Genomic DNA, 22,900 nt, shown 5'->3' on the forward strand with positions numbered 1-22,900 from the left:
CACAAAAAAAGTTAGGACTAGTCGGGTGTGGTGGCGCACGCTTGTAATCCCTGCAGAGGATTGCACAGGTTTGAAACCCCTCACTGGCTTAAGAGATCCTATTTCCAAATAAAAGTTTAAAAAAATATAGGTCTGGGTGTGTAGCCCAAAGGTAGAAGGGTTCCATCCCCAGTACCACCAAAAAAAAAAAAGAGGACTAGCCAGGCATGGTGGCGCACACTTGTCATCCCAGCATTTGGGAGGCTGAGACCGGAGGATCGCAGTTTGGACAGCCTCAGCTACTTAGTGAGGCCCCCCAAAACTCAGTAAGACCCTGTTTCAAAATAAAGAATAAAAAATTGGGCAGGGCGTATAGCTCGAAGGTCAAATGCCTCTGGGTTCCATCCCCAGACCACAAAAAAAAAAAAAAAAAAAAGAGGACTGTGGGGCGTGGTGGTGTACACTTGTAATCCCTGCACTCAGGAAGCTAAGACAGGAAGATCGCACAGGTTCGAAGCCAGCCTCAGCTACTTAGTGAGGCTTTCAACAACTTAAGTGAGACCCTATTTCCACATAAAATATAAAATAGGTCTGGAAGTATAGCCCGGAGTTAGAAGGCCCCTGGGTTTCACCCCCAGTACCACCAAAAAAAAAAAAAAAAAAAAAAAAGAGGACCATTATGGACAGTAAACTATCAAACCCAACCTTGAAGAGTAATGCCTTTCCCTAGGAATAAGACCAGGGGACCTCTTTAGCCCACAAAACATATTTAGGACAGTATATCTTCTAGAAGTGTGAGGTGGTATATTCCACTTCCTTTGAAAAAATAAGGCCTCAGTAAAAACAAAGGTTACCTTTGGTTAAAACAGAAAGTACACTGAAGCCAACAATTTCCTTTCCAAACCCTAATATTCAGAAAAGACAGGTAAAGCTTCTGTCATTCAAAATCACAGAGAACAGAGATCAGGGCCAAGTAAGCTCTGATTCATTTCTTTATTCTATCCAAAATTGACATTCAGTTCCTTAAGATAATGAGGCAACAGGGCTTACAACATGCATTTTAATTCAATTACCAATGAGTCCTAACCTAGCTTTGCCACAAAACTACCACATTTCTACTACAGTAAGTCAGGGTAAGCTCTTTTTTAATCTTCCACAGTTTCAGTCTATATATAGAACTACACTCTCAAGGGACTAGTGTGAAGAATAAATAATAAAAATGGATATAAAGCACTTTGTTTCTCAAAGTGCTTTGTAAAAGTTAAATAATATATGATGATGGAATCACTGAAATGGGCTCATTTCCCTTTTTCTTTTTCTTTTCTTTTTTCTTTTTGTGTGTGGTACTGGGGTTCCTGGAAACCCTTCTACCTCCAGGCTACACTCCCAGACCTATTTTATACTTTTTTATTTTTGGAAACAGGGTCTCTTACGCCAGCGCGGCTGGCTTCGAACCTTCGCAATCCTCCAGTCTCTGCCTCCCAAGCGTGAGGATTACAAGCGTGCGCCACCACGCCCGGCTTCATTTCCCTTTTTCAATTCCCACTTTTTACATACAAGTCAATCAGAACCAGAGAAAGGAAATAATGGGTAACTTTAAATGCAGAGAACTTTCTATTCCATTTTCAAGAAATGGGCCAAGGAAGATGGCAAATGAATCAATATCTCATCTACATCTTCCAGAGAAACAAACAAGATTCTGACATCACTACTTATTGGTTCCTACAGTCTATTAGTTCTTATAGTTCTAAAGGTTGTGTAGAGTTGTGGAGCATCCACCTCAAAAAAAGAAGAAAAAGGAGCCAGGCGTGGTGGCGCACGCTTGTAATCCCCGCGCTTGGGAGGCAGAGACAGGAGGATCGCGCAGGTTCAAAGCCAGCCGCGCTGGCGTAAGAGACTCTGTTTCAAAAATATAAAATAGGTCTGGGAGTGTAGCCCGGAGGTAGATGGGCTTCCAGGAAGCCCAGTACCACCAAAAAAAAAAAAAAAAAGAAGAAGAAGGAGGAGGAGGAGGAGGAGGAGGAGGAGGAGGAGGAGGAGGAGGAAAAAGAGTGCCTTAGAAAAAGGAAGTCTAAAAGAGCAGCGCTAAATTACCAGGAATTGAAAAACATGAGCTATAAAGATAGAAAAGCTAAATGAGTTTAAGGAGAAAGAGTCTAAAAGATTACTTAGCAGTCCCCAGAAATGGAGATGATCATAGAGATCATATTCTCCATGATCACTGAGGAAAAAGTGCTAAAGGAATAGAAAAACTCCTCCATTTGGTCCTATACTGCCTCAGAAGCTATACAGCTAAATTTAGCACTGGAGAGTAAACTCATAGTTTCACAAAGCCTACACGTACATCACAAACATGTATAATTCTTATGTCAATTACACTTCAATAAAGCTAGGAAGGATAAATAGATAATAAACTAAAGAGAATTCACACAAAAAGCAACAAAGGGGAAATAGAGGACAGTTCAAGATCTTTTCATTCCTAATCAAGAGTTCTTTAACCCCCGTATGGTGGCACACACCTGTAATCTCAGTATCTGGGAGGCTGAGAAAGGAGCATTACAGATTTAAAGCCAATGTGTGGTAACTTAGCAAGACCCTGTTTCAAAATAAAGAATAAAATACGGTTTGGGGTACAGCCCAGAGGAAGAATGACCCTAGGTTCAATTCCCAGTACCACAAGGACAAAACAAAAACAAAAACAAAAAAACCAGTTCTCTAATCTATCCTGGCCTCCTAGAATTTTTCCCCAGTTTCACCCAGAAAGCACTGAAAGAATGTAGGCAGTGGCCCATTTTAATCACAAGTCACGAGTGCCACACTAAGTAATTGTAGTCCATTCCTTCCTTCAATAATTAGTGTATAAATTTGAAATAATTTACTTATAAAGTAACAAACTGAATTACCTTCATAATTGCCTAAAACTACTGGTGAATCTGCTTTCCAAATAACCTGACTTCTCAATTTTAATTAAAATGAGGGGGAAACTATCTTTGTGTGTGTGTGTGTGTGTGTGTGTGTGTGTGTGTGTGTGTGTGTGTGTATGTGTGTGTGTGTGTGTGAGAGAGAGAGAGAGAGAGAGATACTGGGGATGGAACCCAGGGGCTTTTCTACCTCCGGGCTATACTCCAGACCTATGTTATATTTTACTTGGAAACAGGGTCTCACTAAGTTGCTGAGAGCCTCACTAGTTAGCTGAGGCTGGCTTTAAACCTGTGCGATCTTCCTGTCTCAGCCTCCCAAACACTGGGATTACAAGCATGTGCCACCATGCACAGCTTCCAAATATTAATACTTACTCTTCCTTACTTTCTTATTGGGCATTCTTCTTTACCCTCTGAGCTTAGATTAAGATTGTGATTGTGCCTTTAAAAAAGGGGTGTTGTCCATTCATTTAGAAACAGTCAGTGACTCAGGAATGCTGTTTCTCAATCACCCTAGCAACTGTCTTCTCCTCCCACATTATTGATGTGAGCAGCAGGACGTCAACTCTTCCTCCTGGGTGGACACGTGTGTGCCACACCCAAGGCCTAGCAGACAGGAAGTTTCTGTAGTTGCTATCACTTCTTTGTATAGACATCAAGTTATGAGGACACCTCGTTTTTTTATTTGTTTTTGTACTGAGGACTGAACTCTGGGGCATTCTACCTCTGGGCTATACCCCTAGCCAAATACACACACACACACACACACACACACACACACACACACACACACACAGCCTCTGGGTTCCATCCCCAGTACAAAAAAAAAAAAAAAAGGCAACAAAAATTTTCAAAGATAAGAAAACTGGAAGCCTGATGTAGTGGCTCACGCTTGTAATCCCAGCATTTGGGAGGCTGGCTGAGACCAGAGGATTGCGTTTTGAGGACAGCCTCAGCTACTTAGTGAGGCCCTTTGCAATTCAGTGAGACCATTTCAAAATAAAGAATAAAAAATAGGAGAGGGGGTATAGCTCAGAGGTCAAATGCCCCTGGTTTCCACCCCCAGACCTGAAAAAAAAAAAAAGAAGAAAAGAAAAAAGAAAGCTGAAAAATGTTAAAGACACTATTTTAATAGCAGAATATGTGTAAACCATAATTGCAATGTTATAAAAGTTAATGCAGATAATGATAATATTTAAATACTTTGTAAAATAAAAATGAAAAATATGAAGTTGGTATTCTTAGATATTATTTTGAAAATGTCTCCCTTTATAAAAAATAACACAAAAAATCATTAGCACAGCATCTAAAAGCTAAACATCATCAAATTCCTATAATCAAAATGCCCACTAGAATTTACTCTTCTCCAGTAGTACCTTCTCTAAGGAAACATCGAGAGAGTACAGTTTAACAAAAACTGCCCAGGAATGACACTGTAACTGGGGAGGGGCAAAACCAAACAGTTAGTAGACTCCAATAACCTAGCTCACCTCAGTATGAGGCAGGGCATTTATTTTTATTTTTTTTTTAATTAATTTATTTTTTAAATTGGTGCATTGTAGTCATATATCAATCACATTGGAGTACAAGACTTGAGAGGATATACAAGCACACATCATCCAATTAGCCCTCCTCCAGCCCCCATCCCATTCCCTCCCCCTCCCTCCATCCCACACTTCTTTGGTGATTTACTTTGATACATTTGTTTATGTACCTCCTGCATTTTAAAGAGGCTCCGTCCTCCAGTATTACATACCCTCTGATTGGTCACATTAGTTGCTTCACTATAGGGCCCTTTCTATAGCTCAACCTCTTCCTGTTGCCCGTTTCCTCCTAGTTATTGCTGATTAAGGGAAGCGTCTGATTTATATTTTCTGCGATATTTCTCTGTGCATGCTGCGTTGCAAGTACCAATCCCACTCTTGATGGTCCCAGTAGTGTGAGGCAGGGCATTTAAAGCAGCCATCTGCATCCCCCTTTCTGTGAGCTGGGAGGTAAGAGGCTAGTGGGCTCCAGAGAATCAAGGCCCTGACCAGCCCACAGATAATCATTCAAATTAAGGATAGAAACTGTGCAAAAGTCATTGGTCCCCCAAAACCTAATTCTAACCAATCATAAAAGGACAGAAAACCTCAAGGTTTAAAAGTCCACTCACCAAGGGCTTCAAGGTCACTCTCTTTCTGGGACCACCCCCCTTTGGGGGAGGAGCTGGTTTGTCCTCTATATTTCCTTAACTTAAAATAAACTTTCATATTTCTGTATCTTTTGCTAGTTCTTGAACGTCATTTGTCAAGATCTACTGGACAAGAACCCTAACAAAAGGAGACACCCTCATTTCAATTACATGAACTTTGAACAACATAGGATCTGTAGGCCTCCACATTCTCATTTTAAGAGGAAGCTAGGGCTGGATGTGGTAGCAGGCACTGAAATCCCAATTCTTGGGAGACTGAGACAGGAGGATTGCAGGCTTGAGGACAGCCTCACAACTAAGGATGTAGCTCAGAGGTAAATGCTCCTGGGTTCAATACCCAGGGCCACGGAGTCGGGGGAGTGGGAGTGATGGTGGAAAGGAGCGGGGTCAGATCATTTTTAGAGTCTCCTCAGACTCCTAAAAGACTGTACTTAAATTACTGAGGCTCTTTTTAAAGACAGTCTAATGTCTGCTGCCTGCTTGATAATACATATTAATACATATCCTACAGTGGCTTCTCACCACTTCTTCTTGTGGTTTCAATCACAGGAAACAGACGTCACCCACGAACCTAGAAGTAACGAACAAGCCCTGGCGGATGCAAAGAGCTGCCAACTAAGGCCAACTCCCATCTTTTTAAAATACAAGAATCAAGAAATCACTAGAGACCTCTATGCCTGGGGAACCTTGACATACATCTCTCAACAAAAACTATCAAAAATAAAAATATCCATGTAAGCCCCATGCAAAATGAAATAATTTTAGAATAGTCCAAAATGGTTTGCCTCTATACCAAGTGAAGAAACTGAGGGAACTTTAAAGCTAAAGGTGGGAGTGTATGTGTTTCAAGAAAAAAAAAATGGTGTGCTAGCTACCACTACCATTTTTTTGTACAGACCCAGACATATTCTGAGAACTTGAAAATTCATCTTTTCCTTCTCTGTTTACTATTCTAATGTACATCTTTCTGTGGCCTGATTCAAATAATATGAGGACTTTGCAATTATTCACTTTAAATGTATGTTTATAATTCCTAGAGCACTGGGTCAAATACTGCTGTTGTTTAGTAAAAGTTGGCTAGATGGGTGTGGTGGCACATGCCTATAATTCCACTAAACTGGGGTGGCTGGGACTGGAGAATCAGAGGTTCAAGGAAACCTTAGCAATTTAGAGAGACTCTTTGCAACCTAGTGAGACCCTATTTCAAAACAAAAAGTAAAAAGTGCTTGGGGTATAGCAGAGGTAGAATGCCTCTGGGTTCAATCCCAAAGACAGACAGACAGACAGACGGCAGCTCTGCACTATGTAAAAATAATGCAGACTTTTTTTTTTTTTTTTTTTTTTGGTAATAAGGATTGAACCCAAGAGCATTCTACCAAGCTACAAACTCAGTTATTTTTATTTCTTTACTTTTGAAACAGGGTCTAAGTTGATGAGGCCGGCCTTGAACCTGTTCAGTTTCCCAAGTACTGGGATTACAGGTATGCACTGCCATGCCCAGCAATGAAGAGATTTTTAATCCTACAGACATCTTCCTTCATTAAACACAAGTCAAACTATAAAATACTATCTCCAAAGATAAATAATAATGTTTTTCAACAAAATGTTCTTATGGTCAAGGTAGTTACATTACTGGTTCTCTCCACTCTACAATTACCTTGGTGAAAGAGGACTAATCTTTTCAAAACTGTCAATCTTCTATATTAGACCACAAAAATGGAGCCCTGAAAAACCACCTCAAAATTCCCGAAGCTAACACTGAAACTAAAGTACATAAAAAGATACTGCTAACATGAGCTAAGCCCTACCACTGTTCTTAAGAACCTTACAAGCTAGATGGGAGATAAGAACTCAAAACAAGATATAAATATACATTTTGCATTCAAGAGAATCTAAAGAACATTTCAAATAAGCATGCAGCAATTGAAGCTAAACTGCACTGTACTAGAGAATGCTTAAAATAAAAATTAAAGCCCAGCTGGGTGTGATAGCGCATGCTTGTAATCCCAGTACTTGGGAGGCAGACACAGGAGGATCGCAGGTTCAAGGCGGCCAGCCTCAGCTACTTAATGAGGCTCTCTGCAACTTAGTGAGACCCTGTTTCAAAATAAATGACAGCTGGGTGTGGTGGCGCACACTTGTGATCCTAGTACTTGGGAGACAGAGACAGGAGGATCACACAGGTTTGAAGCCAGCCTCAGCTACTTTGTGATGCTCTCAGCAACTTACTGAGACCCTCTTTCCAAATAAAATATAAAAATAGGTCGGAGCTGGGTGTGGTGGCAAACGCTTGTAATTCCCGCACTTGGGAGGCAGAGACAGGAGGATAGCGCAGGTTCGAAGCCAGCTGTGCTGGCTTAAGAGACCCTGTTTCCAAATAAAAATATAAAAAATAGGTCTGGGAGTGTAGCCCGGAGGTAGAAACTCCCTGGGTTTCATAACCAGTACCACACACAGAAAGAAAGAAAGAAAGAAAGAAAGAAAGAAAGAAAGAAAGAAAGAAAGAAAGAAGCAAGCAAGGCAGGGCAAGGCTGGGGTGTAATTTGGAGGTAAAATGCTTTTGGGAGCTGGGCGTGGTGGTACATGCTTGTAATCCCCATGCTTGGGAGGCAGAGACAGGAGAGGATCGTGCAGGTTCAAAGCCAGCTGTGCTGGCTTAAGAAACCCTGTTTCCAAATAAAAGTATAAAAAAATGGGTCTGGGTGTGTAGCCCGGAGGTAGAATGGTTTCCAGGAACCCTAGTACCACCAAAAAAAAAAAAAAAAAAAAAAAAAAAAATATATATATATATATATATATATATATATATATATATATAAAGCTTTTGGGTTCAATACTCAGTACTGCAAATAAATACATAAATAGAAATAAATAAAAGTAAAAATTAAAGCCTAAAGACAGGCTTATATTGTTCTCACAATGGCAATGCCCACCAGAGACCACAATTTTATTTTAGACCTTTGAGATTTAGTTTAAGAGAGTCCCTTTGTGTGTGGGGAATGGGGGTGGCACTTGGGATGGAACCCAGGGGCATTCACCTCTGAGCTACAACTGCTACCCTATTTTATTTTATATTTTGAGACAGGTCTTTATCAAATTGCTGATGGCCTCCCTAAACTGCTGAAGCTGGCTGCAAACCTTCCATCTTCCTGTTTCAGCCTCCCAAGTACTGGGATTATAGGTGTGAGCCACCACACTCAGCTGCAAGTCACATTTTTAAAATCTAGATTTCTGAAAATCTGAGAAGATGGATGTATTAAAATTGATAAAGAATGGAAATTAAACTTAACTAACCTCCACCCTGTGTGCAGAGATGATTTATTGAAACACTGACTTAATACTAATCTATACATGCTCTTAAATCATCTTGATTTATTTATTGTAGTACTAGGGATAGAACTCAGAAGCATTCTACATCTGAACTATACCTCCACCCCTCTTTATTTTAAAATAGGATCTCAGTAAGTAGCTAAGGCTGGCCTTGAGTCTGTAATCTTTCTGTCTCAGCCTCCCAAGTAGTGGGATTACAGGTACCAGTACATCTGGCTAATCCTAATTCATTTACTGCCATCACCATATATGACATGGTCCAAATGACACCAACATTTGTCACATGTTACAAGGGGCTAATTTTTGGTACTGTTTTCTACAGGTATTTATGTATTCATTTTCATGTGTGGTACTGGATATTGCACCCAGAGTATTCTACCACTAAGCTACATCCCCAGCTTTTTAAAAAAAAATTTTTTTCCTTTTTCTTCTTGAGACAGGGTTTGGCTAAATTGCAGAGGCTGGCCTCGAACTTGTCACCTTCTGCCTCAGCAACTCAAGTACTGGGATTACAGATGTGTGCCACCATGCCCAGCTTCTAGATTTTTTATAGACGTGGAACCTAAAAACTCTTGTCAGGGATAAAAAAAAATTTCATAGTTTTACCTTTCTTAAATTGCTTATCTACCACTCATCTTCATGACTGCTGTAATCAGCCAATTCCTCTTCACTACCAGCACATATTCATAACCTGAGATTCATAACACTCCTCCCTCTTTGCTACCAATCCTTCCAGGGCCTGTCCATATCCCCAATCTCCATGAAGCTATTTAACACTGGTACAGAATTTGAGGCATTTGTACAAACCTTAGAAGTAATTCACAATAACCCTCTAATTTTACAAGAAGAAAAAACCAAGACAAGTCAAGTCACTTGGCCAGAGTTCATATGGTTAATTAGCAATAAGGTCACAACTAAGCTGCAATATATGAAAGAATATTGCAGAGAGAGTGAGAGGTACAAAGTCTTCGTTGTAAATTTGGGTAGATCACTGTCTAGGCTAACATTTCTTAATTTATAGAGGGGAGGGGCATTAAATAATTTTAGAATTCCTGACAACATGATGATGTATGCCTGTAATCCCAGCCACTCAGGAAGCTGAGGCAGAAAGATCACAAATTTGAAACCAGACTAGGAATTTAGTGAGACCCTGGCTCAAAGTAAAATATAGAAGAGAGCTGGGGATATAGTTCATTGGTAGAGCATCTCTTGAGTGGTTAATACCTGCCCCTCACCACACACAAGAAAAAGAAGGAAGGAAAAAAGGAAGGAAAAAAGGGAGAGGAAGGGAAGGAGTGAGTAATTTTAGGATTCTTCTCACCTCTACCATTCATTTCCTTCCTCTTTCTTTCCTTCCTTCCTTTTCTTTCTTTCTTTCTTTCTTTCTTTCTTTCTTTCTTTCTTTCTTTCCTTTCTTTCTTTCTTTCTTTCTTGTGCAGTACTGGGGATGGAACCCAGGGGCATTCTACCTCCAAGTTGCACCCAGCCCTATTTTTTATTCTTTATTTGGAAACAGGGTCTCACTGAGTTGCAAAGGGCCTCACTAAGTAGCTGAGGCTATCCATGAACTGCAATCCTCCTGTTTCAGCCTCCCAAATGCTGGGATTACAAGCGTGGGCCACCACACCCGGCTTTACCTCCACCATTCTTAAACAGGGATTCTACTCCTAAGACAGTAATCCTACTGTAAGACAGTAGGATTGCAGGTTCAAGGACAGCCTCAACAACTTAGCAAGACCCTGTTTCAAAATAAAAATAAAACTATGTTAGAGGTGTAGCTTGGAGGTACACCCTTGGGTTCAATCCCCAGTACCAAATAAATAAATAAAACAGTTCTTCTATCAGTCCAAAAATCTTTTTACACAATTCCCTCACTTCTTTGAATTTCTTTAGTATTTAAAGTCTCCATGCCCACAGTCTTATAGCTTCTTTTAAAATTTTATTATTTTGTTTATTTTTGTGACAGAATTTTGCTTTGTTGCCCTGGCTGTTCTTAAACTCACCATGAAGTTCAAGCAATTCTCCCTTCCTGCCTGGCCTCCTGAGTTGCTGGGTATACAAATGCATGCCACTACACCCAGCTCCCTTAGAGCTTTTTCAATCCTATTCTAGTACAGATAGGGCTGTGATTACAGTCTGTTAGAAAGCAAGGACTGAAGCTGAGTGTGGTGGTGCATGCCTGTAATCCTGGTACTTAGAAGGCTGAGACAGGAGAATTACAAATTAGAGGCCAGCCTGGGCAATTTAATGAGACCCTGTCTCAAAAAGTAAAAAGGACGCCGGGCATGGTGGCACATGCTTGTAATCCCTGTGCTTGGGGCGGAGACAGGAGGATCGTGCAGGTTCAAAGCCAGCCATGCTGGCTTAAGAGACCCTGTTTCCAAAAAAAAAAAAAAGTATAAAATAGGTCTGGGAGTGTAGCCTGGAGGTAGAAGGGCTTCCAGGAACCCCAGAACCACACACACACACACAAAGTCTAAAGGTCTAGCTCAGTGGTAGAGCACCACTGGGTTCAATCACCAGACACACACACACACACACACACACACACACACACACACACACACAAACAGAAAGCAAGGACTGAACCTGATGTAGTAACCACATGACTTTTTGATCAGCCTTTGGATCCAGGGTAGATCCATATAAATTCAGGGAAAGAAGAGAAACTCTATTTTCTACTCTTCAGCATGAGTAATACAGAAAATCCTAGTTCCAGATACTTAGGTCTCTGTACCAATACATTAATTATTAACTTCAGGCAAGTAACTGCTAGGTCTAAGAACACATTTTATCAGTTCCCAGACTCAAAGAGACCCTGGTGTTACTTACCATTTGCAATTCTTACAATTAAGTTTTAGGGCCACAAAGAGAGCTCTTTAAGAATACTAAATGCCAAATATAAACGATGAAAAGGCTAACTATAGAGATGGTCTTAGCAACAGCTTCCATCTCCTCGTTGGTCAGTACTTGCTGTTGTCAGCAATTTAAACAAGCAAAATTCCTGACAGATGTTGTTAAAGGTGTTCTACTTACAAAAGAGATAAGGTTATATTTTTTAAAAACTGTGCCTAACCAGGATCAGGGCCTGCCATGAGGCAAGGCCGGTGCTTGAGCCAGCGAGGCCGGGGTCAGAGTCTGCAGGGGCGCCAGGCCGGCGCCGGGGCCTTCAGGAGCAGGATCGAAACTTGCAATGCGGTATTCATAGAGAAACATACAGAAAATAGAAAATCAGATACTTTCCCTAATATGCAAAAACTAGGAAGAAATGGGTAATGGGAGGAGATCTAGTTGAAGAAAAGGCCCCATGGAAGAGCAATTAAGGTAACCAATCAGAGGGGATGGGATGGGGGAAGATGGAATTTATTCAAAACACATGATATACGTAAACAAATGAATCAATATTAATCACCATCTCAAGCATGGGATCGAAGGAGGGGGAGGGAATGCGACGGGGAGGGGATAGGGGCTAATTGAATGATGTGTGCTTGTATACCCTTCACAAGTCATGTTTCTATTGTGATGTTTGACTACAATGCACCAATAAAAATATTTTTTGAAAAAACTGTGCCTAATAATTCACAAGCCAGAGTTAAGAGGTTTTTCATGTACTGTAACAGCTACCTTTTCATACCTAAGATAGAAAGATTTAAGATTCTCCCAATAGTTTCAAAGTCTAAATTATTACTAAATGCAAAAAGCCATTTAGGCATTTAGCCAGTGTGCTTTGTACATCTAAATCCAGCACATCTTTATAACAAGTGAACTCTAGGAGAATTCAGTTTTAGTAGATTACAAATGACAAAGGCTTTAAAAGAAATTCCTAGTAATGAATATTCTTCTATTACAGGTATTTGAAAAGCAGACACAAGGTGATGAATAAGTATATGGGTTTCTGTTTTGTTTTGGGTAGTGAGGAATGAACTCTACCATTAAGCTATCTCTCCAGGCCTTGTTATTTATTTATTTACTTGCTTGTTTTTATTTCGAGCAAGAGTCTTGTTAAATTGCTCAGGCTGGGTTTGAATTTGCAATCTTCCTGCCTCCGCCTCCTGAGTATCTGGGACTACAGGGATTCATCACCATGCCTTACAATACATAGGATTTTAAATCATCTAGACTTAGGTTTGAATCCTAGCTCTGCCACTTACCAGTTCTGAGTTCTCAAACAAGTTGCCTGATTTTACTGATTAGTAGTTTAATCACCTATAAAATGGAAATAGTATCTTTTTATAAGGTCAATGTAGAGATTAATACGATATTGAATATAAAGCTCTTTCACACAATGCTAGGGATATAATAAGCATGCAATTAACAGCTGCCATTATTACTGCTACTGTTTATTATTATTACTCTTTATCTACCAGCCTGGAGTGAATAAACTTATGTACTAAAAACACTGAACATTCTTTAATATAGACAGGAAGACTGACATTATATAACCTGTAGTACACTGAGTACAGAAAATAAAATGTTGTTATAACTACCTAATAGGAAAATTTTAAAAAAGGTCCTTGATCCTGAGTATCAGAAATGTTCTGTCTTGCCAGGCATTGTAGCACACACTTTTAATCCCAGTTCTTGGGAGGCTAAGACAGGAGGATCACAGATTTGAGGACAGCCTCAGCTACTCAGTGCGGTCCTTTGCAATTTAGTGAGACCCTGTTTCAAAATAAAGAAAAAAAAGTCAGGCTGGGGGTATAGCTCAAGGTAGAATGGCCCTGGGTTCAATTTCCAGTACTACGAAAGAAAGAGAAAGAAAAAGAAAGAAAGAAAGAAAGAAAGAAAGAAAGAAAGAAAGAAAGTTGGTTCTATTTTGAGCTAGGCATGGTGGTGTTTATCTGTTATCCCAAGTACTTGGGAGGCTGAGACAGGAGGATTTCAGGTTCAAGGACAGCCTCAGCAAGTAGGGAGACTCTCATCAATCTAGAGAAAGTCTGTTTCAAAATAAAAATAAAATTGGGCTAGTGGTGTAGTTCAGAGGTAGAATGCCCCTAGGTTCAAGACCCCAGTATTAAAAAAAAAAAAGGTCTGTCTTTCCTATAGGTGAAAATTTATATCCCAAAGTGAACACACAAAATATAAATCACATATCAGTAGTAGAAAAGAAGCCAGGCATGGTAGTGCATACTTGTAATCCCAGCATTGGGGATCCTGAGACAGGAAGATTGCAGTCCGTGGAGAGCCTCAGCTACTTAATAAGGCCTTTTGCAACTCAGTGAGACCCTGTTTCAAAATAAAGAATAATAAAAAAAAAAAATAGGGCTAGGGGTATAGCTTGGAGGTAGAATGCCTCTGGGTTCCTTCCCAGTACTACCAAAAAAAAAAAAAAAAAAAAAAAGTGGCAAAGAGCCAAATTGAAGAACTAAATCTTATAACTTTCAGAGAATATAAACACCTTGATTCTTTCTTTCTTTCTTTCTTTTGGCGGCACTGAGAATGGAACCCAGGGGCATTCTACCTCCAAGCTATGGCGGAGGACGGCGCCATCCCTGCTGTATGACAGGGTTGCAGCTGGGAAGTGAATTCTGCAGGGCTGGAAGACTGGCAAAACTGAAGCCATTAACCTTCTTGATTTTAGTTATAATAATGATAATATTAACAAAATTTGCAAATTTCTTAGAATGAGGATTGCTGTTTTATAATAACCTGAAAATTGATGGTATTTGTGCTGGAAATAGCGGGTGTGTGTGTGTGTGTGTGTGTGTGTGTGTGTGTGTGTATGATAACTTTCAGAAAGCTACACAGAAAAGAGCTCTTTGCACTGTATTATCCTCCTTAGGGGGCTAGCACTAATCAAAATATTTTTCCACCTCCAACCATCCTTCACTTTCCTGTACAGGAGTATATTATGATTGGAAAGCACAGAGTTACTATTACTCGAAAATGGCTTGATGTCAGGACTCTGCCATTCCTACAGAGGGTTGGGCAGGCAGGGACCTACTTGGTGCCTGCTCACTAAAGCACAAGAGTTCTCTTGATAAACAACTTAATAGGTATTATAGAAAATTAGGTGTAAATATTGTATACTAGAAAAACAGAATAAGTTTAGTGGGGGTTTGGTGGTTGGGTCAAAATAAGTTAATAGAATACCTAGAGGCCAAAAAGAGCAGATAAAATTAGCAGTTAATTTTAGAAGTAGATACAGTAAGTCTAATATTTAGTAGCTAAGATAAAGGATAGGATAAGTTCAGTTAAAGTTTATTATGTGTGATGTGGAGTTTTTGATGTTATAGGTTTTGTGGGTCAATTCATTACAATTAATAAAAATCAAAAAACAGGAAAAACAGGTGGCTTCGAGGTGTGCCTGCTATGTGAAATTCAGGCTAATGAAAAACAATGTGTAATGTGGTTTTGAAAAACTAAATGAAAAACAAAATACGTATGATGTGGCTTGCTATAATTTGTCAAAATCATGCATAAAGTATATTCTAGGACACAGGCAGAGATGCCTTCCCCCTGCTACTAAGCATGATGTCTCTCATTCTTCAATTTTGCCAACCCTACATCTCCTTCAAGACCGCTGGACTGGCCAAGACTGGACCCCGGCAGGTGACGCCCGGCACAGGGACTTGAAGGTAATCCCCCCCCGCCCCCCAGTTTCGGTGTAGGTAGGACTCCACTGAGGGTGCTATAGCCCCCCCCCCCAATAAAGTAGATTGGGTAAGAGGGTGGAAAGTACAGAACTTTTGAGAAGCTATGGGCCACACTTAGTCTAAAGAAAGAGGACTCTGTAGAGAAAGTAAAGCATATGTTAGAAAAGAAGGGAGCTAAAGTATCCACATTAAAACTTTTAAAGTTCTTTGGCCACATGGAGTCTAAAGAAAGAAGACTCTTTGTAGAAACAGTAAGCATATGTTAGAAAAGAAGGGACCTAAAGTCTCCACAGCACAACTTTTAAAGTTCTTTCATTTTGTTCAAACCTGTTGTCCATGGCTCCCAAAAGATTTGCAAACATGGCATAAAGCAGATCAGCAATTAAAGAATTATTATTCTAGCCATGGACCAGAGAATGTTCCCGTAAAAACGTTTGCACTATGGACTTTACTAAGATATGTCTTGGAACCATCCCATGAGCTAAAAACTTGAAACAAGAAATTAGGAGCTGGGCGTGGTGGCGCATGCTTGTAATCCTTGCGCTTGGGAGGCAGAGACAGGAGGATTGCGCAGGTTCGAAGCCAGCCACACTGGCTTAAGAGACCCTGTTTCAAAATTAATTAATTAATTAATTAATTAAAAAAATATATATATATATATATATATATATATATATATATATATATATATATTAGGTCTGGGAGTGTAGCCCGGAGGTAGAAGGGTTTCCAGGAACCCCAGTACCACCAAAAAAAAGAAATTAGGTATAGCACATGGGGATCCGGTTAAGAAAACTTCTTTACTTAAAATAAGTCAGATTCATGTATAAATAAAGTATATTCTAGGGCACAGGCAGAGATGCTCTCCCCCTGCCTGTGCCCTAGAATATACTTTATTTATTTGAATCTGCAGTCCTTCATGCCCAGCTCTATCCCTCTTCTTGAAGAAAAAATACTTAAGCAATATTTAAAAGGCAACACGACACTCCTTGTTAGAGCCAAGCAATTGAGAATCGGTTCCTTCAATCATTTCCCTCTCAGTCTCAGAATACAAACCTTTTGTTTCTCCTCCTCCATTTGTTCCACCCCAATTTCTACATTGATGTTTTCAATCTAAAACTGCAATCTAAGACTGTTGCATTGAGTAGGTGTTTAGATTTGATTACTTTTTTTAGTACTGGGGACTGAATTTAGGGGCATTCTACATCTTAGCAACCCTCCCCCAGCCCTTTCTGTTTTTTAATTTAATTTGAGGGGAAGCACTGGGGATTGTGCTGGAGAATTCTACCCACGAGCCATGCCCCCAGCCCTATTTTATTTTTTGAAATGAGACCTCTCTAGGTTGCTGAGGGGTTAACTAAATTGCTGAGACTGGCATTGAACCTAACAGTCTCCTATCTCAACCTCCCAACTACTGGAATTACAGATGTGTGCCATCACAACTGGCCCTTTTTGTTTATTTTAAAATAAGGTCTCACTAAGTTGCTAAGTGTCTTGCTAAATTGTTGAGGATGGCCTCAAATCTGCTGTCTCAACCTCCCAAATACTGGGATTGCAGACGTGCATCACCATGTCTGGCTTGATGATACTTAAAGTCCCTTTCAGCTCTAAAATTTTAAGGTTACCATTCATAGCAAGCTTCAATAACGAATGGAAATAAGAATCTCTAAGTTAAAGGAACAATGATTCCCCTAGTTAACCTGTAATCAGTGCTAAAATTCATTAAAATGTTGATATAAATATGTCTTTTCTTAAAAATGGTTTCTTAAAGTCAGGTGTGGTGGCGCTTGCTTATCATCTCAGCATTTGGGAGGTGGAGACCAGAAGATGGCGGACAGCCTCAACTACTTAGCAAAGCCCTTCGAACTCAGTAAGACCCTGTTTCAAAAAAGAAAAAGATTAAAGAAATAGGGCTGGGGGTGTAGCTTGGAGGTACAATGTCCCTGGGTTCCATCCTCAGTACCCCCCCCCAAAAAAAAGGAAAAAGGTTTCTTGAAGCCAGGCGTGGCACACGTGTAGTGCTTGTACTTGGGAGGCTGAGAGAGGAAGGTCACAGTTCACAGCCAGCCTTAACTAATTATGCCCTCCACAACTTAGCAAGATCCTGTTTAAAAAATAAAAAAGTAAGCTGGGTGTGGTGGCACATGTTTGTAATGCCAGCATTCAAGAGGCTGAGACAGGGGGATCACAATTCATGGACAGCCTCAGCTATTTAGTGAGGCCCTTTACAACTCCATGAGACCCTGTTTCAAATGAAAGAATAAAAAATTGGGCCGGGGGTGTAGTTCAGAGGTAGAAGTCCCCTGGGTTCCATTCCTAGTACCACAAAAATAAAAATAAAAAATAAAAAATAAAAAATAGGGTTGGGGATGTAGTTTGGAGGTAAGATGCCCCTGAGTTGCTTCCCCCCACACCAAAAAAAAAAGAAAGAAAGAAAGAAAAAAGAAAGAAAAAAGGAAAGAAAAGAAAAAAATAAATAAATGGTTTGAGTTAGATGTGGTAATGTATGCTTGCAATCCCAGTACTTGGGAGGCTGAGACAGGAGGATCAAAGGTTGGGGCCAGCCTTGGCAACTTAGTGAGGCTCTCCACAACTTATGAAACCTTGTTTCAAAATAAAAGAATAAAATAGGGCTCAGAGGTAGAAGGCCCCTGGGTTCCATTCCCACTACACACATACAAAAAGAGATTACTTGATTCTAAAAACTTATGTTAATAAAAGGAGACAATATAGCTAAATATGTTCAGTGATTAAAATATTTTTATTTTCCAATTTTAGCTTCAAGGTTTTTATGAAATTTTTGTGTCAACAGCTCTGACCACCCCTGACTCCCCAAAAGCCTGCCTGTGCTCAAACAAGCTCACAGAAGAAATAGAGAAGGAGTAAAGACAGAGATAATAGGCAGTTGGAAAAAGGGGAGTATAGCTTTAGTTCAACTAAATCTAACTAGAAGTAAACACTCAATGATGCTTTGCTGGTAGCAAGACATGTATTTTTTCCTACTGCTTTCAAACAAAAGTGACTGAAAATAGAAGGTTCAACATAAAAGTAAAAAATAATATGTACTTTCAAAGTGGGAATGGTTTTTATAATCATCAATGACTTCAGCTGGCATATAAAATGGAAGAAACTAATCACCTGCACATATACTTTGTTTTCTTTTGTTTCTCTTATATTTCTTGTAATAAACATGATTTAACATGTTCTAAATCACACATGTTCAAATCATAACTATATTTTAAACTTCTATTACATTCCCTGAAGATATAACACCTCCTGAAGATAACTTGGCAGTCCATTTGTAAAATACACTGAGGGTCCTAAAAAAAATAATTGCTGTGCTTATCATCTTTCAAAAAAAATAACTTGTTCAAAGTTCTTTTTATATTTCTCAGTTCTAAGGTTCTTTTTATATTTCTCAGTTTTCTGACACCTTTTGAGTAAAAGTTAACATATTAAGAAAAGGCAACACAGCATTCGGGAGGCAGACTAGAGGATCATGGTTCACAGACAGCCTCAGCTATTTAGCAAGGCACTTCACAACTCAGTGAAATCCTATTTCAAAAATAAAAGGGTTAGGAGCTGGGCGTGGTTGTGCAGGTTTGTAATCCCAGCATTTGGGAAGCTGAGACAGGACTGCAGTTCACAGACAGCCTCAGCTACTACTTAGTGAGGTCCTTTTCAACTCAGTGAGACCTTGTTTCACAATAAAGAATAAAAAATAGGTCAGGGGGTATAGCTTGGAGGTCAAATGCCCCTGGGTTCTATACCCAGACCCCGGAAAAAAAAAAAATAGGGCTGGGGGTGTAGCTCTAACTCAGAAGTAAAATGCCCTTGGATTCCATTCTCAGTACCGAAAAGAAAAGAAAAGACAAGCAGAAACCTGCATAAAGAATTCCACTGCTTTCATATTCTCTGTATTTTCTATTATCTCCTTAAATTCTGCCAGCATCCTTTAGCTGTTCTCAATTGGGTCAGGGGTCTATAACTAACATTTATACTTTCACTATCACTTTGCTTTTAGAAGAGTGTAAAACCATAACATAATTCAACACAGACACCCAAAATGAAAGATTTTCAAAATTTTCTATTTTAATTCCCACACTAAAATTTATGTTTTACAAAGTTGTGCTCCTAGCTAACTGAGGAAGCAATATTCTCAATTGTATGAGGAGGCAGAATCTATTAAATACAGGAATACTCTGCAGCTGCCTAACTTCTTGATTGTATTCACTCTATTTACATATATTTCAAAATCAGTCTATTTGACATTCACAGTCATCACTGCTGAAAAGCCAAAAACACTCTGTTCACTTAGAATTTTTATTTTCTTTCATCTGAAGAGATTCTGAAAGGAACTGGAATAATGCTAAAGAAGGGATATATATGCTCAAGGTCCAGGAGAAGACAGACTATGCAGTACCAAGAGGAATATCAGGCAACCTGGCTTCAGCCACTCACATCAACATCTCTAACTTCAGATAATTTGTGAGCTGATCTGTACTCCGTAAACCTGGAAAAGTATGTAGCAACAGCTAAAAGCATTGCCACTCCTCAAATGCAAACAATCGTCAAGCACACTTAATTCAAATCAGTGCAGTTTTGTAAAGAACATTCTTAATGGAGTTCCAGAGGACACACACTTTAGAAAAGGCGAAGTAGGCGAAAAGGCTTTAAGTTGGTTTTAGCCGGTTGTTCAGGAAAACTAAGCCCTGCATAACAAAAGCACGCCAGAAATCTTGCCCACTCTACCCACCCACGTATACATACATAGACACAAAGAAGAGTTACAATGCTCCTCCTCATATCTCATTTCCAGAGTTCTCATAAAAAGAGCAATGAAGAAGACATTCTGATGCCTTCAGATAGATTACATTTGGCAATTGAGGGGTTAAACTGCACTACTTTCCTGGAAATCTTTCAATTCCCTGGCTACTAATGCAGTTCCCCTCACTACCTGCAATACTCAGTTTCTAAAATTCAGTAGGATAAGGGTTAAGACCAATACCTCAGAAAGAAAAAGAGAACTTGGTTCAGCTCCACCCTCTCCAAAGCAAATAACAACTCTGAGCCAAATCCACTCAGCATATAGGAGACTCCATGTGCATGCCAAAAAAACAGGTGAAAAGTTTTCTAGGGTTTCTCACTTTACAGCACCACACACTTGCTAGACTTCATAAACTTGCTAAACATAGTATTAAAATAAAAATCACACACAAAATTATACTGAAGACTTGACTATAAGTAAGTCATAGAGGTCACTACAAATCAGCAGTAGTAGCTAGAATTTGAGTGAAGGTCAAACAGTACCCATGGAAACAAAACCAAAACAAAAAGATCCCAAAATAAAAGATATATAGGCCAGAACTTAGGTTTTGGGGGAAAAAAAAGTTCCCTAGATAGAGGGTCAATGCTTATCTTAAAGAAATGTAGGGAAATGTTGCTTTAGTCATCAAAGGGGAAGGGGGTATCACTACTATTAACCCTATATTTCTGGAAGGAAAGGTTATCACCAGATAAAAACAGTTACTGACGGCCTGTGTCACTGTAAAGGACAGTCCAGGGACACCTGGTCTTGCTAGAAATAGGTGGTAAGCGATGAGTCACTACTTTAATTCTGTTTAATACATTCAGCATTCTAGGTCCTCTAGATCACACAACATTTCTTTCTGTTCCCACCACTTTTATCAGTTTTCTTCCCAAACTTGTAGAGCTAACCAGCAGCATACTGGGGGGTGGGGCTAAGAGAAAGCAAGAGGTAAGAGTTACAAATCATATGGTTAGGAGAAAGAGATACTAGGGTTGGGGTATAAGTACCTCAAAGAGAAGAGCGAGTAAATAACCAGTTAACTAATGAATAATATCAAGATGCTTTCCCTCTCTTGGACACTGTTCAATAATCTTTCAAAGCTTTTATAGTGAAAAGCTAACATATAGCTCCCTGAAGAAAGAAGTAAGATTTAGGCTGGGCAAAAGGTAATAACCTATGATAGAACCTATGATAGTCTGAGTCCCTCAGACTCAGACTGGAAGTAATTGCGACCTGAGGAAAGCTACACTCTTCGACAGGTAGGAATGTGATGTCAGTAGACTTTGGGGCACAGAAGAGGCGCTGAGGAGATGGTGATCACAGAAAATGTATATTTCTGTGAGCAATTCAATTACTCACAAACTTCTTGAACTTGAAGTCTAATTTTCTCGCCATAAGGGACTGGGGGGAGGGTTATCACTATCCTGGGTCAAGAAGGGCATAATGATGAGAGAAGTTATAACACCCTGAAAAGTGATACGCAACAGGGCAAAGAGACAGGTTCTCCGGACCGAGAAATACTGGGAAGCCAATTACCGTCATGCCCCAATGACCACAGGACCTAGGCAGGAACTCATTCTTGTAATCGCAAGGACAAACGTCCAAGGGAGGAGGGAGGTAGGGCCCAAGTCAGGTAACATTCCTGAGGGGAAGGATTATCGGGTGACACCGGGCTGAGGGCCCGGTGAGGGACGGGGCGGGAGGAAAGTTAGCAGGTGAAAGGGATCAATCATGGGGAAGGAAGTGACCTTAAGGAGAAGGAAATAAGGTAACACCAAAAAGGGAGATAAGGGTGAGAAGGGAAAATGGACCCAGAAGAGCGCAGGGGACCAAAAGAGAAGGCGTGTTTGGGCACTAAAGGCAGAAGAAAGGAAGCGGGGCTGAGCGCCGGCGGGGCAGGGCGGCGGCCCGGGAGGGCGCCAGGTGGGACTCCGGGGCGCCCCGGTCCGCGCGGGGCTGCGGACCCCGGAGGCCGGCGGAGAGGCGCGGGGGCGGCTCCCCGGAGGGGACGCGCGGCGCCCGGCCCCGCGGCCAGGGGCTGGAGTCCGGAGGGCGGCTACCGGGCTGGGCTGAGGGCGCGGGGCGGGAGGGACACTCACAAATTTCTTGGATTTGCCGCCGTCGCCGCCCGTCGCAGGCAGCTCATCCGGGCTCCGGCCCTTCTTTTTGTCGCGGGACCCGCGGCCGGGCCCCGGGGCCCCGGCGGACGGCTCCATGCCGGGTTCTCGCTGGCCAGTGACCCCGCGCCTACGCCGCTCCCGCCTGGCCGCCCCACGCTAGCCTTCGCCGCCGCCCAGCAGCTCCTCAGCCGGCCGCCGCGCCCCGCCTCATTAGCATGCCGCGCTGCGCGCGCCTCATGAATATACAACGGTGACGCCTCGCTCCCGCCCCCCTGCCCCACTTCCGCCCGGACCCGCAGCCCCTACCAATGGGGGAAGGGGAGGGAGGGGTGAGGGAAGCGCGCTACCTGCCCGGCGGGCCTAACCATTCGGGCCCACGTGGGGGGGTGGCTAGTGGGCGCTGCAGACTTCCGCGCCGGCAGCGGGCGCACCGCCCCCTGGCGGTTGGAACAGCTCAGGCCCCTCGCTCCCACGCAGCGCCCACGTAGCTCTGTAAAAGCCTAGACCTCACTTCTCAGACCAGAATATTATTGGCACCCAAAATCGCATGAGAGACTGTTATCTTGGCAGGAAATTTGGTGCTGTCTGAGATAACGCAATCCTTATGTGTGCAGTACACATGGAGTGAGCATATGAAAAAAATTTTAATGGACAGCTACAAAAAAATAAAGCTAGGTCAAAGAAACTGAGCTTTTTTATTGAAAGCTATAGCTTGAACCAGTTCAAGTGCTAGACTCCTAATTAAACTAGCTGTGGAGTTAGATTCACCAGTTCTGAATCCCAGGTCAACTGCTTTCTACTTGGGTCTCTAATGTGCACAAGCTATTGCCAACAGCCTGAGCAGTAGTAAGTTACCACTTAGTGGGCACACTTCTATGCCAGACACTGTGCAAAACACTGTCCACGGCTTTTCTCACTGAATCTTCACAATTCTATGTGATAGGTCTATG

The 22,900-nt window shown here is 41.1% G+C and overlaps 1 protein-coding gene across 1 annotated transcript in view; it reads right to left on the reverse strand.

Moving 5' to 3' along the window:
* DIAPH1 (diaphanous related formin 1) overlaps positions 1 to 22,046 on the reverse strand; it is a gene marked incomplete at both ends in the record, with an annotated part of 118,676 nt that extends 96,630 nt beyond the window's left edge. Inside the window, 1 exon segment of the mRNA XM_080711298.1 lies at positions 21,930 to 22,046. Within this exon segment, the coding sequence (XP_080567424.1) occupies positions 21,930 to 22,046 (117 nt within the window).
* Positions 22,047 to 22,900: the final 854 nt, after the last annotated feature.

The sequence above is a fragment of the Muscardinus avellanarius genome (assembly GCF_963383645.1).
Source record: "Muscardinus avellanarius genome assembly, chromosome: 1".
NCBI lineage: Eukaryota > Metazoa > Chordata > Mammalia > Rodentia > Gliridae > Muscardinus > Muscardinus avellanarius.